Here is a 14,966-nt window from a genome sequence, read left to right on the forward strand (position 1 = left end):
CCCCCAACCCTCCAGGGCTGAAACCTCCGAATGCACATGTCAGTGTCTTATTTCTCTACTTGATCATCTGCTTCTTACAAGTCAGTAGATGAATGCCAAAGGGCCAGAGCAACACTTGAGTGTTGCCTCCATATGATTCCTCTCTCTGGCTCTTAAGCTCCTCATTCCTGGCTGCCTTCAAACAGATAGCTTTGGATCTTTCCAGCTCATTCTGGATAGAAGGACTGGCTTGTCAAAGGTGCTGAACCATCCCAGGAAGTGGCTGCTCTACCTACTCCATTAGAACTTGAGCTCTCTGAGGGCAAAGGGTATGTCTCCTTCACCACTGGGATTCCTGACTGATCTCACCTGTAGCTTTAAGTGTTACCTATGCCTGAATGTTTCTGTCTGTAGTCCCCTCTGCCCCACTATCTAACTGCTCCGTGCATCTCCATGGATCTCCACACAGCCATTCCAAACTCAGCAGGTCCCAAATCCTGTTTTTCCATCAGACTTGCAACTCCTCTACCTCCATCCTTGCTCAGGTCAGAATCTTGAGGATCATCACTGGCCTTTCCTGTTCCCTCCTTCCAACTCCCAAGGTGGCAGATTCCTCCTTGAGATGCCACATGAAGTCATCCAGCTCTCTCCTTCTTTCAGCCACAACCTTGTCCCAGCAATGTTCCCCACCTGTGGGATATTCAGTAGTGTCCTCACGGTTCTCCCCAGAGCCTCATGGCCTCCTTCCAACACATTCGCCAGCCACCCCATGGGCAGAGTGATCCCTTGAATCTGATTATGTCATTTCTCAGCATAACACCCTCCAATGATTTCCCATTGCTTTTAACAGAAAGTTTTGAAGGTAAACCCCAAGGAGCCACAGGCCCTGCTGGATCTGCCACAAGCCCCCTTCTGAGCTTAGCCCTTGACACACTGCAATCTTGACATACTGCCTTCTTGGTTTTACAAACACCCTGAGTTTCTTTGAGGACGATATTCCCATCTCTCCCTTGGTTTCTCTTTGGTCACAGCACAGCCACAGCCTGATGGTTAACCGAGTGACCATTGACTACCATTGCCTCTCTTTATTAATAAATAGATGAATAAAAGACAAGGACCAAAGATGGCCACCCCCAAGCTCCAGTCCCCCAGCAGAAGCAGGACAGCAACACTTAGCAAGAAGGTATCTGGGAGAGGACGTTTTGTTGGCAAGTGTCTGATAGTATGACCATGAGTGAGAAAAATTCTAAGTTGCTGTTGAAGGCAGTCTTAGTGCTGGGTGTGAAGGGCAGGTTGGGAACCCACAGCTCTGAGTTCCAGTCCCAGGCCTAGTCCAAATCATGACAAATGGACTTTTTGTTGTGCTTTGTGGTTTGGGAGGCATTTCCACAGATAGGATCTCATTAATCCGGCTCTGTGACCTCCAGCAAGCTGCTTTTAGAGGCCTATGGAGGGATGCCTGAGGAGATGGGGAGGCTTCCAGATGCAGCTGACTTTGGTTTCTTCCTTGTTCTTGGGCAAATTGCCTCTCAGTTTTGGCCTCAATCTATTGGCTGACAAGACAACCTCTAAGGTTTGTCTACAAGATACCAGAATCACAAATTTGCAACTTCTAGATTCAGAAGGCAAATTTTAGGAGTCTTCTCCTTCTTTTCCTCTTCCTCCTGCTCCTCCTCTTCCTCCTGCTCCTCCTCTTCCTCCTGCTCCTCCTTTTCCTCTTCTTCCTCCTCCTCCTCCTCCTCTTCCACCTCCTCCTCCTCCTCCTCCACCTCTATCTCCTGCTCTTCTTCCATCTCTTCCTCCTTTTTGTCAGTTGTAGGGCTCAGGACCTGGGTGCTATCCCTAAGCTCTCTCTCTCTCAAGACTAGTGCTCTACCACTTTGAGCCACAGCTCTACTTCTGGTTTTCTACTGGTAATTGGAAATGAGTCTCATGGACTTTTCTGCCCGGACCGGCTTTGAGCTGCAATATCAGATCTCAGCCTCCTGAGTAGTTAGGATTATAGGCGTGAGCAGGAGTCTCCTTTCTTATCCAATAGCTATTCATTTTCAGCACAAGTGTTGAGGAAGTGTCCCAGCAACATGTGTAATCAGTGTCTCAGCACAGAGAAATTAGCCCTGAAGCAGGGTTTTTGTGTTAGTTATTTGAGAGCTGATCCCCAGGTGGTAGGTGTGTACAGGTCCTCTCTGCCTCTGCGGCTCTAGATTCAACCCGAACCTACTAAAATCACAGAAACCCTTGTGTATCTCACAGAAATACTATCAGCTTCTACCCCACTGATCACAGGTTCCTCTGGGACAGTCACTTGGAACCTTTGGGCTGTTGTTTGCCCACAAGCTGAGGTTTCTTAATAGAGAAAATTCCAGGATAGAAAATGAGAGTTTGAGAGTCCTTGACAAAGCTGGCTGTCAGTGGGAGGTGAGCTAACCTCACGCAGACCTGTCTAAGCAGCAGTGCTATAACCCAGGGTGTGACGTGGGGCACTTGCTTCTGATGCAAACTAGAAAAGGTCAGGGTCACCCCTGGCCAGGGGCCAAGAATGTTTCCTTCCCCAGTGCCATCAGCTCTGCCTTGTCTATGAATGTCAAGGACCCTCACTCTTTTCTGAGGAGTTTTTCAATAGCCTTGGCCATTGAAAATGGGAATTATCTATTATCTGGGTAAAGGAAAGTTTTAGAGAACTAGCATCTGTCATACTCGGCAGACTCTGAGTGACATCTGGGCTGGGAGATGTGATGGAATGTCCTGCCTGCTGCAAAGCAGTGGGGGTATTCATGGGTTCCGGGGGGGGGCCTGGAATGGGGCTACAAGTACTACAGCGGCAATGTCAGCCTCCCTGGTGGCATGGTACTTCCTCTCTGTCTTCATCTATCTTTTTTTATGAACTGTACTCTCTGCTTCCCTGAGCTTTCCCTTCTGATTCTCAAGAGTCTCCTGTATTATTATTAGTAGTAGTAGTAGCAGTAGTAGTAGTAGTACTAGCAGCAGCAGTAGTAATAGTATAGTAGTAAAGAACTGCTGGGGACCTGTAATCCTAGTTATTCAGGAGGCTGAGATCTTAGGATTGTGGTTCAAAGCCAGCCAAAACAGGAAAAATCCATGAAACTCTTATCCCCAATTAATCTCCAAAAAAGCCAGAAGTTGGGCTGTGGCTCAAGTGGTAGAGCACTAACCTTGAGCACAAAATCTCAGAGACAATGCCCAGACCCTGAGTTCAAGCCCCAGGATGGGTGCACGTGTGCATGTGTGCACACATGCACACACACACACACACACACACAGTAAAATAAAAAAGGAAATTGGCTGCATCTAACCCCCACCCCACTGCTACAACAGTTGTTCTCCCTCTGCCCCGTACCCCAGGCAATGTAAAAATACTCTATGGGAAAGTATGGGGCAACAAACTATAAAGACTTAAGTTTCAGGATACTATCTGTCCACACTATTCCTACCTGGAAAAGTGCACAGGTGCTGTTGGGAGGTCCATAAGGTTCGGTTTGGTCCCCAAGATAGCTGGGGCTTAGTGGGCACTGCATCTTCGTCAGGCCCCTGAGCTCTCCAGCTCCCTGTACCTTGTCCCTAGGGCTTGTGGGAATGTCTGGGTTCCTGTTAGTTTGCCATTAGGCCTGGGAAGCCAGGAGTTCTGCTTCGGTCATTCCGTTACCCCTACTGCACCATCATGGACAAGCTGCTTTCCTCTTGGCCTTCTTACTTCTGTTGTCCCAAGACTCCACATCCTTGGTGTTCCTGCTTACCCAAGATGCCCCAAGAAAACCCAGGAACTACCCTCCCCCCCATGCCTGCTTCTTGCAAGAATTTAGAGGATTTTAGAAACTCCTCTGCTGACAAAGCATAGTGTTCCAGCCTGCTGGGAACTTACACAAAAGTCTAGTTGAGGTTCAGAGCCAGCTGGTGACTTGCCCCAGCAGGATCTACACAAGGCTCTAGTGCTGAATGATTGCTGTGGGTGGAGCTCCGTGGGCTACAGGCTTGCACTGAGGAAATAGATCAGCCTTCTCTCCTTTATAAATTCCTTTAATAATATTTACGGTGGCTTACGGTGTGCCAGGCACTCAGTTAGCATTTAAACACCTCTTCACATTTTAAAAATAACAGCTTTAAGATATAATTGACACGCTGTACAATTCACTCTTGTGAAGTATATACCTCAGGGTTTTTTTTTTAAGCTATTCAGAATGTTCCACAATCCCCTAATTTTAGAACATATTCATCATCCCTACACTCATTAGCAGGACCCAGTCTTCTTTCCCCATATCTGGAGAATCATATACTATGTGTGGCCCTTTGTGGCTAGTTTCTTTTATTTAGTTGTGTGTGTGTGTGTGTGTATGTGTGTGCGCGCGCCAATACTGAGGCTTGAATTCAGGGCCTAGGTGTTGTCCATGAGCTTTTTTACTAAGGGTTGGTATTCTACCACTTGAGCCACAGCTCCACTTCTAGCTTTTTGTTGGTGTATTGGAGATAAGAGTCTCACATGTTTTTCTGCCCAGGTTGGCTTTAAACCATGATCCTTAGATCTCAACTTCCTGAGTGGCTTAAATTGCAGGCATGAGCCACTGATCCCTGGCCATCTAGTATTTTTTTTTTTACCATGAATCCATATATCATTTCTTTTTATTGTCAAATGATTCATTTTATGAGTATAGCATATTTTATTTCTCATTTACCAGCTGGTGGATATTTGGATTGGCTGTTTGGCTATTGTAAACAAGGCTACGATGAACATTAAAGTTTTTATGTGGACACATGTCCTCATTTTTCCTGAACATGCACAGAGGAGAGAGTAGAGCTGTAGACTCCTATTGTACTCTTCCCAGTTGGAGGAACAGAGAGACTTTTCCAGGTAGCTGTACCATTTATTATTCCTACCAGCTGTGCATGCAGGTCTCAAATTCTCCATGTTCTTGTCCTCTTGGATAACATCCAGCATGGTGTATGTGTAGAGGTTTCTTATGGTAGCTTTGATTTACATCTGTCTACCTGCTAGCTAACGATGCTGCATATCTTGTCACTTACTCCTTGGCCATTCATGTAGCTTCTTTGGATTATCATCTCTTCAGATCTATTGCCCTCTCCCCTTTTTTTCTGGTTTGTGCTGGAGTTTGAACTCAGGGTCTGGGCACTGTCCCTGAGCACTTTTGTTCAAGGCTAGCACTCTACCTCTTGAGCCACAGCTCCACTTCCAGCTTTTTGGTGGTTAATTAGAGATGGGAAATTCATGTATTTTTCTGCCCAGGCTGATATTGAATCATCATCCTCAGATTTCAGCCTCCTGAGTAGCTAGATTACAGGCATGAGCCAAGGGTACCCAACCAACTGCCCCCCCTTTTTAAAGTTAACTTATTTGTCTTTTTATTGTTGAATGGTTAAGGTGTGTGTGTGTGTGTGTGTGTGTGTGTGTGTGTGTGTGTGTGTGTGTATTGAATACAAGTTCTTTTTCAATGCCTGTTGAGTGTCAAGAGATGCTCAAATCAAGATTGAGGCAGGGGATTCAGTTTTAAGAATCTGTAGAGTTCATTACAAGATGACAGAAACCTTGCAAAAAAGGTATCTTATAGGATGCAGTCTAGAGGGAAGGATGAAGAACTGGCTTTCTTGGAAAGGAGCCTGCTCACCAATTACTTATACACCCTTCAAATACATTGTGGAAGAGGAATCAGGGAGCTGGAGGCTGGAGGGGGAGAGATGCAGGTATGCAGGTTGGTTAGTGGCTTGAAGGCAGAATCACTTGAAAGGATTTTTCTTTTCTTTTTTTAAAGAGCATAGTCTTTTATTTCTTGAGGAAATGAGATGATACATAAAAAAGCATTTTGGAATTGTAAAAGGATATGCAAATGTAAGGTAACATTCTTATTGCTACTATTGTTATTTGTGGGAACCAATGAAAAACCCTGTCTAGAATAAAATTGCAAAACCTGTGGAGGGGGTGGGGAGTGGGCAGAGGAAGGAGGCTGGGAGGTTAAAAGCTAAAGGAGGGAGCAGGGTTAGCAGTGATGGCAAACTGTGTGTGTGTGTGTGTGTGTGTGTGTGTGTGTGTGAGAGAGGAGAGAGAGAGAGAGAGAGAGACAGACAGACAGACAGACAGACAGACAGACAGACAGAGAAAAAGGGGGGAAGGGGAGATCTTTGTGATTTCTGTCACATTCCTTTACCACCAGTAAAAATATTTACTTAATATTTTTCTTTAAATGGGCTCCTATTTCTTTTTTTATTAAAGGGCTATATTTGTAAAGGAAACATTATATCAGAGTTGTAAATGACGAACCTGCATCATTTTCAGAAGGGAAGGTACTCTATAAAACATCTATGGAAACCAGACACTGTTATTCTGTCCTAGCTGGATCCCAAGGCAGTCTAGAACACTGTCCTGGTCTTCTCAGCCAGGCTTTCACTCACTCGCTGTGGGGTGGTGACATCCTCAGTGGCCACTCAGGACCCCCACCCCACCCCACCCCCACCACTGCAGGGCCAGCCTGTGGCTGGTCCTCTATTTCTGCCTCTCACACATACCCTGGCAGTGTGGGTTTACACTGGTGGATGGAGGGTGTTTAGTATACACTGGTGGACAGTGTGTTTCTGGTTCCTGCAGGGCAAGCTGTTGTTTGTCTTATTCCTGGACCTCTGCTGCCCAGCCAACAAATGGAGGCTGAGTCAGGAACCAAAAGCTCTGAGTTGCAGGGCAATTCTCTCTGTTTTTGTTGTCTTCCTTTTAGAAAGTGTCAGCTGAGTGTTAAAGACACAACAGGCTGGTGTCAAGCTGCCATTCGCACCTCATGTAATTGTGTAATCAAGAAGGTGGACTGAACAAAACGGAAGGCAGCAGCTTCCTGTATGAAATCCCTTAGATGTTCTGGCTTTCTGCAGTGGACCACACTGGGAGACTCCCAGACATGCAGTTCGTCCATCCCTCACACATCATTTAATCTCAGCAGCTTCCCCAGAGTGAATGAGGGCTGTGGTGAGGTTGTGCAAACTCGGCTTCTGAGCCACCCCTGGCAGATAGAAGCTGCCCAGTAAATGACTGGGCAGAAGCTCTAGGATTTAGCAGAAGATGAGGATTTAACATCTGACTTTGCCTGCTGAAGTCCTGTGCATGCTTCCAGCTCCAACTTGTGGGTGTATATGTGCTAGGCCTGGGACTTGAAGTAATGGCTTAAGCACTGTCCCTAAGTTTTATTTTTGCTCAAGGCTAGCACTCTACCGCTTGAACCACAGCACTACTTCTGGCATTTTGATGGTTAATTGGAGATAAGAGTTTTATGGACTTTGCTGCTTGGACTGGCTTTGAACCACAATTCTCAGATCTCAGCCTCCCGAGTAGCTGGGATTACAGGCATGAATTTGCCCGGCTGCAGCTCCAACTTCTGAAAGTATTATCCGCTAGATGTCAGCCCAGGCTGAAAAGTCTGTGAGACTCTTAATTAACCAGTATAAAGCTGGAAGTAAAGCTGTGGCTCAAATAGTAGAGTACCAGACTTGAGTACAAAAAACTAAGGGACAACACTCAGTCCCCGAGTTCAAACCCAATTCCAGTACATGTACAAAGCAATATCATTTACCCTTTATTGAGTACTCAGGATGTACCAGATAGCTTATTAAATAAGAGCTTTCCCTGCTTGATCATTTAATTTTATCATTGCAATAATGATAAAATAGGCATTTAGTAGTTCCATTTTGCAGACGAGGAAGCTGAGGCTTTAGAGTGGTTTTAGGATTTGCTTACAGAGCAGCCAGAACTTAATATTTCAAAGCCCATGTTCTCAAGCACCATGTGTCACAGACATTTAAGTGCTACTGTCTACATGAAGACTTCCTGCCCTGTGCATCTGTAGCTCTGATGACACTGGTCTCTGTGCACACATATTGGAGTATGCATGTGTGTGATCTGTGTGCATGGGTGTGTGTGTCTAGTGTACATTTCCTGAGGGCTGAGACTGCATTCAGTCATCTCTCCCTGGAGTCCCTGGCACCAGCAGCTGTGGAGTAAGTAAAAGAAAGAGGGCTCTGTCTCCGTGGAGGGAAGACAAGGAAATAGTGTGTGGTTGCATTTGTGGAGAATTGTGCCTGTCCCACTCCCCCCATGTCCCATCCCCAGCTCTCGGTCCTCCGGGTCAGAGGGAGAGCACAGCATGATGCTGAGGTATTCATTCCAGATGCTTTTGGTCAGGGCTGGTGGCAGCTAGTTGTCAGGAGGCCCAAGTGGACTCTGTCCTGAGTGGTTTTCTACCTGTGACTTCACGTCTATGCAGAGCGCCTGTATTGAAACTTTATGTCATGGAATTTGAATGAACTCTCTATTCCTTCAGGGATCTGATTCATGGCACAGAAGACCTTTTTCTGTGTTCTCTAGGTTACCCCTGAGGTTGTGGTCTGTGATTCTTTATCTCTGTATCCCACACCCAACACAATATTTGGGACATGATACTCACACTTGCACTGGCACTTACTATGTGCCCGGCTTTGTTATCAGCATCAGCGTTTCGAATTCCCATCGCAGTCCTTGGGTTATCATCCCCACTTCACTGATGAGGGCACGGGCTGTGTAGCTTGCCCTTGGCTACATAGTCATCATGTGGCAGATCTGGGATTCGATCCCAGGCAGGGTGACTCCTGAGCCAACAGCATGTCTCTCAAGGCTGTTATTGTGCTTCCCTTCCATTTGTTGTTTTAAGGATGATGTCTCTTAGCCCAGGGGAATCAAAAGAACTCTGGAACAACTTCTGCCAACTCAGGGGCAAAAGGTAGAATGCAGGTCACCATGGCAACTGGATCCAGTGGTTGTAGCAACTGATGAGCCCTTGGGTTGAGGTTCTGTTGCTGGCAGGACAGAGGCTGGGGTTGGCATGGGGCAGTGTTTGAGGTACCAGATGCACTGGGAAGACCTGGAAGAGTACCAGGTGGGTAGGTCAGGCCAGAAATGCTGGGGGCTTCCCAGGACAGGTGGGGCGAAGGCAAGAACTCCTACATGGTTCTAGAGCAGTCTTCCTGCTTCCTTCCCCCAGCGTCTCCTGCTCCAGAGCCCAGGCTTGGGCTCTGCTTCTTATCTCGTCTCTGTGCTGCTATGCCTCTTGCCATGACAGGGAGAAGGGGAGGGCACCATTTCCTCCTCTGCCCTTCTCAGACATTCCCTACCTCAGTCTGGAGTGTCTCCATTTCCCATCTATGAGATGAGAGCAGGGTTTTTCCACCCCTGCCCTGCAGCTCCCCACTCCCTTTTCCCTAAGGAGCCAGGAAGGGGCTGGACTAAGTGTCAGGTCACCTCTTTGATTTGTTCCAGGCTCTGACTTTCCTGACCAGAAATGAAATCCTGTGGTAAGTAGAAGACCTTGCTATCCCTTTCTTTCTTTTCCCCCACCCCAGCCCAAGCTGGGGTCTTCTCCGATACAGCCTCACTTTGGTCTCTGAATGTAGTCCCTGCTCAGAGCTATACAGCCCTGGGGCTGTAGTTGGACAGTAGGCAGAGAAGGATGCCAGTCCCGAGGCCTTGCTGCAACTAGAGCAACATCAGGCTCGGGCTATGATGTCTTCTCGGCCACCCAAGACAGGACTTCTTCCTAGTGTCATAGAGCTGGCAGGGCTTCTTTGGGATAATGTGGAAAGAGTAAAGGCTTAGGAATCGTAGGGCTGATGCCCATCCCAGTCACCCACTGGCTGGGGAACTTGGATGCATCATTGACTCTCAGCCTGTCTCTGAGACTTTCCCTCCAGGGCTCTTTCTAGGGATTGCTGTGTATGAGAGAGACATCATGAAGGCACTGGGCTCATGGGTGAGTGGCCAAAGGCCCTATTCTCACACCAGGAAGTTTTGGGTAAAGGTGGGGAGACCATTTAGACTTGGGGTCCCTTTTCCTCCCCTCATCCTCTTGGCTTGAACTAAACCTACCCCTACCCCATGTCTAGCCTGGAGGCCACAAGTATGAGACTCCCCATGTACAAATAGGTCACAAGGAGCTCCAGAGACCAGGGAACCCAGGATTGTGCTGTTTCCCTTGTGTGTGTGTATGTGTGTGTGTGTGTGTGTGTGTGTGTGTGTGTCTGTGTCTGTGTGTCTGTGTCTGTCTGTGTCTGTGTCTGTGTCTGTGTCTGTGCTGGTCCTGGGGCTTAAACTCAAGGCCAGGATGCTATCCCTGAGATATTTTTTTTGCTCAAGGCTAGAGCTCTTCCGCTTTTGCCACAGCCCCACTTCTGGCTTTTGGGTAGTTTAGTGGAGATAAGAGTTTCCAGGGGCTGGGAAGGTGGCTCAGTGGTAGAGCGCTTGCCTTGCATGCCTGAGGCCCTGGGTTCGATTCCTCAGCACCACATAAGCAGAAAAAGCCAAAAGTGGCACTGTGGCTCAAGTGGTAGAGCGCTAGCCTTGAGCTGAAGAGCTGAGGGACAGCGCCCAGGCCCAGAGTTCAGGCCCCATGACTAACCAAAAAAAAAAAGTTAAAAAAAAGCCAGATGCAGTTGCTTATGTTTATAACCCAGCTACATGAGAAGCAGAAGTTAAAGGGTCATGGTCTGAGGTTGGCCTAGGCAAAAGTGTTAGATATATCAGAAAAATAACGAAAGCAAAACATAGTAGAATTTCTGCTTAGTAAGTGCAAACCCTAGTATTGCAACAAACAAACAAACAAACAAACAAAAAACCCCAAACCAAACAAAAAAATCCACAAAGAAACAAAAGTGCTAGGAAAGGAGCAGATGTATTTAAAAGCTGATAGCATGACGAGGGTCCTTACAGAGGTTTCATTGGTTTGTCCTCTCATCAATAGAACATGGTCAGGCTCCTTTCCATACCTGGCACCTTTGAATAGTATCCTTGGACCCCAAGGATGAATGTGTTAGTGGCAGGTTTGCTGGTGATAATGAGTACCTGAGAAGAGGGAGGAGTATGGGAGATATCTGGGATTCTTTTCTCGAACATTGCCTTCTCCCCTCCTCTCCTTTGCTCTGTATTAGTCTTCTGAGGAAAAAAGCCAGCCTCAGGAACTCCTCCCTCCTGAGCTATCCATCCAGGTCTTAAGGTGGTCTGTTCAGACCATGGCCTGGGAAGCAACTGAGGATGTGCAACAAGTGGTAAGGCCTGGAGATGCTTGAACATTCCCATGCTTCAAAATAGGAAAGGCACTTTGCATGACCCTCTGCTTGCATCAATGCTCATAGACAAGTCAATGGGATTCTGACCTTAGAAAAAAGAAGAGCACTTGGAATCAGAGACTCACGCCTGCAATCTTAGCTATTCAGGAGGGTGAGACCTGGAAGACTGTGGTTTGGTGAGACAAGTCTGTGAGACTCCAGCAAAAAGTCAAAACTGAAGGCATGGTTCAAGTGGAAGAACACCAGCCATAAGCAAGAACACAAGACCCCGAGTTTATATTCCAATAATAATATGAGAAGGCCAAAGCAAATGATTACATTCAGAGAGTAAATTTAGGGGCTTCCAGTTAACATGGAAAACACAATAGCTTCTATCTCTGTTTTCTCTATTAAGAGTAGAGAATTAAAAGAAAAAGAAACCATAAGGACAAAAAGAACCTAAGAGATCAGTAGTAGACGAGAAAAGCCAACAAAACTGTAAAAAGTGCAAAGCATATAGACACATGATACAGAGTTAGCTAAGCCAAATTGCTCTAGGGTTGGGGTGATAGGATGAAGCACCCAGAGAGGTCCAGGAACCTGAGTATCAACTCCTGGAAAAAAAAGACTTGCAAGAAAGAAATTGTAGCAGGGCTAGTAATCAAGCTTGTAATTCTAGATACTTGGGGAAGGTGGAGATCAGGGAATTGTGGTTCATGGCTAGTCTGGACCAAAAAACAAAACCAAACAACAACAAAACACTTTTTGAAACTACCTATCTCCAGCAATGAATAGGCCCAGTAGCATGCACCTGTGATCCCAAGGGACAAAGTAAGAAAAATAGCTGGGTGCAGTGGTGTCTGTCATCCTAGTCACATGGGTGTCACAAATAGAATGATCATAGTTCAGGCTGATTAGGACATGAAATGAGACGAATAAATAACCAATATAAAATGAGCAGTTCAAGTGGTAGAGTGCCTACCCAGCAAGTTCAGGGTCCTGAGTTCAAACCCCTGTACTGAAAAAAAAAAGTAATCTTGTGACACTTAGGGAGCTTAGTTGTGAGTAATGTTTTTAATAACAATTATTCAGAATAGTAATGTACAGTGAATATCAATTCACACAAATTATTTTATATTGGGAGGTTGGAGAAAGGAGACATGGAGGAAAATAAATCCTGTTTTTATTGGAGGATGTCACATAATAATGTCTTTAATTGTGTTGACAATTGGCAGTACCAGCATGATATACAGAAATACTATGCAACTATTAAGTGAAAAGCCAAGAAGACTAGTAAGATGTTTGTAAAATGTTGCCTTTGAGAAGAGGGGTAGAGAGGTGGTGTGGAGTGCTGGGATTGGCCATTTTACTTATAAACTTTATAGCATAAACTGTGCTGTTAGCCTGTTTAACTGTATTGCTTTGGAAAGCTAAACTGATACACACAGAGAGAATGCTATTAGATACACGTGGGGGTTTGAACTCAGGGCCTGGCTGCGGGTTCCTGAGCTGCTTTTGCTCAAGGCTGTTACTTTAGCACTCGAACCACAGTTCCACTTCTGGCTTTTTTTTTTTAGTAGTTTAGTGGAGCTAATTGTTTAACAGACTTTCCTGCCTCGGTCAGCTTCCAACAATTTTACTATATGACATCTGATAATAGGTTGTAATTTTCCTATGAATGTGACAGAGAAACGTGGCCTGGATGATAACAAGGTTGGACAGAGCTTTGTTCATGAGGGGAAAAAGTGTCCAAGGGAGTAGTAGACAGAAGCTGTGATCCACACAAGGTCATAGGCCAGCCCAGGTCTTTAGATCTGTGGATCCCAGATCCCTCTGGGGAGAGCAGACTATGTATGACAGACACATGGCTGCTTCTGTGAAACCTAAAATTCCAGCCTGTGGGACTTTTCTTTCCCTCTGTGAAAGCTTGATCCCTTTCAGTCTAAGCTTCAAGGCTTTCTCTGGCATCCAGTTTCTTGGATGTTCCAGAAGCCCTTACTTCCCAGAAGCCTCTTAGGAGCTCAGACCCTTCTGGCTGGGTCCATAAAGAGAACACAGGTGGCTTCATGGACGCAGCCTGATCTAGAGCCCTCTGGCCCTGCTGGCCAGGCTTGGGTGGAACTCTCTGCATTAACTCTGTTCCATGCAAGAATTTCTCCTGCCCTGCTTTGGGTTGAGAATGGGGCTGCTTGAGGGGCATAAAGCTTCACTCCTAGCTCCTGCCTAGTCTGCTCTGCTCTGCTCTGCTCTCCTCTCCTCTCCTGTCCTTAATTCTCCTTCCCTCCCCTCCCCTTCCCTCCCCTCTCCTTACAGGGAATCAAACCCAAGGTCTCATATATACTAGGCAAGTGAACTACCACTGGATCCTAACAAGGTCACTTTTTCTTCGTTGCACCCTGGAGACCCCTAACACAATCTCCACATTGTGTCTTGGCCAGCCATTAACTTCTGACCCAGAAGTTAATGGGAGGACCCCCTCCCAGAGCATGTGGAGGTCAGCAGGTAGAGTGTTACGGTTACTTTGTAGAAGTCAAAAGCTTGAATTTGAGGCTTAGCTCCCACACTCACTAGCTGTATGACTGGGTTGAGTGTCTTACTCTCCTGAGCCTCAGTTTCTGTACTTAGAAACCCGTGTAAGATGAGTCATAGCACCTAATCTCTCAAAGTCATCGGGAGGACAGAGAGATGACGGGATCCATGTCATCGTGTGAGCAATGCCTGGCACACGACTCAGTGCGGGAGTTGTGGAAGCTGTCATCATCCTGGGACTATTATCTCTTTCTGAAAATAAGGAAACTGGCTCAGAGAAATGCAGTGATTTTTCCCAAGGTCACACAGCTTGGAAGAAGCAGAGCAGGAGATGACAAGCTATATTTCCGGTCTCACAAAGGGCCATTTAGAAAGATTCCCAGGCCAGACCATAGGGCAATAGATTGCTGACTCGGGGACTTGGGGAGAATCCTAGATTGCTGAGCCCAGATGAGGACCAGAGGAGTGGAAACCCAACTTGCATTGAATCCATGTTGGTTTTGTGGTTGCAACCTGTAGATACCTAGGTCCTGTCCAGGGTCTAGGAGGCTAGGCCAGGGTCTAGGCTAGGGGGTCACAAGATCTTTCTACAAACTCATACATGATTCCAATTGGGAAACTCTGAACTCAGGAGTCTCAAAGACAAAGAGGTGAATAAGAAAGCTAGAATGATGGATGCCCTAAACCGGAGGGAGTGGGAGTGGGGATGGGATTCACTGAGATTTCATTGTAGAGGAGAAACGGAGGCCTGTGAGGGGCATGGTGGGTTCCAGGTCACTTGCAGAGTTGGGGGTGGTGGTCAGCCTTGTAGAGCCTTTCTTAATCTCTGAGTCCAGGGTGGAAGTGAGCCACGCCCGGGCTGCTTGGCTGCTGGCAGGCTTGAATGTGTGAGTTTCTCAAATGGCTTTGACTTTTGAGTCCATTAGTGATTAACTCGGAGTTCCATTTAGAGTCAGCTGATCCATATTTGGAGGAGGAGAACATTTTGTGGCAGCTGTGATGCAGCCAGGATTTGTCTGCCGGCAGCCAGTCCCATGACTGCTTGGAAAGGCATGGAGTCTGGGCAGCGCTCTAGCCTTAGAGGCTTTGGAGGAAACAAGAATCTCACTTGCCTGCAAGGGGGAGGACAGACACTTCAGGAGGTGGGCAGCACAGCCCAAAGAAGCTGTTTTAGGATCATTCCTCTACTGTCTCTTGCACACACTCTCTGGTCCTCAGTTTACCCATCTGTATGTAGGAAAGATCACCCCATCTGTCACAGAAGTCTGCGTGGATGTGAATGCATCTGGCACGTGGAGAGGGATGGTGAGGGAAGCTGGTCCTCTTTCCCTTGGTGCTTCTTCCTTGGACTCCTGGTAGAGAGCTTTGGTGTCGGTGGT

The 14,966-nt window shown here is 46.7% G+C and overlaps 1 protein-coding gene across 1 annotated transcript in view; it reads left to right on the forward strand.

Moving 5' to 3' along the window:
* The first annotated feature begins 8,787 nt into the window (after positions 1–8,787).
* Positions 8,788–14,966, forward strand: part of Cib4 (calcium and integrin binding family member 4) — a 42,690-nt gene continuing 36,511 nt past the window's right edge. Inside the window, exons 1-2 of the mRNA XM_013013618.1 lie at positions 8,788–8,897; positions 9,278–9,312. Of these exons, the coding sequence (XP_012869072.1) occupies positions 8,844–8,897; positions 9,278–9,312 (89 nt within the window). The 5' untranslated portion in view covers positions 8,788–8,843. The remainder of the gene's footprint in view (positions 8,898–9,277; positions 9,313–14,966) is intronic.

This window comes from Dipodomys ordii, unplaced genomic scaffold (genome assembly GCF_000151885.1).
Source record: "Dipodomys ordii isolate 6190 unplaced genomic scaffold, Dord_2.0 Scaffold20, whole genome shotgun sequence".
NCBI classification, from domain to species: Eukaryota; Metazoa; Chordata; class Mammalia; order Rodentia; family Heteromyidae; genus Dipodomys; species Dipodomys ordii.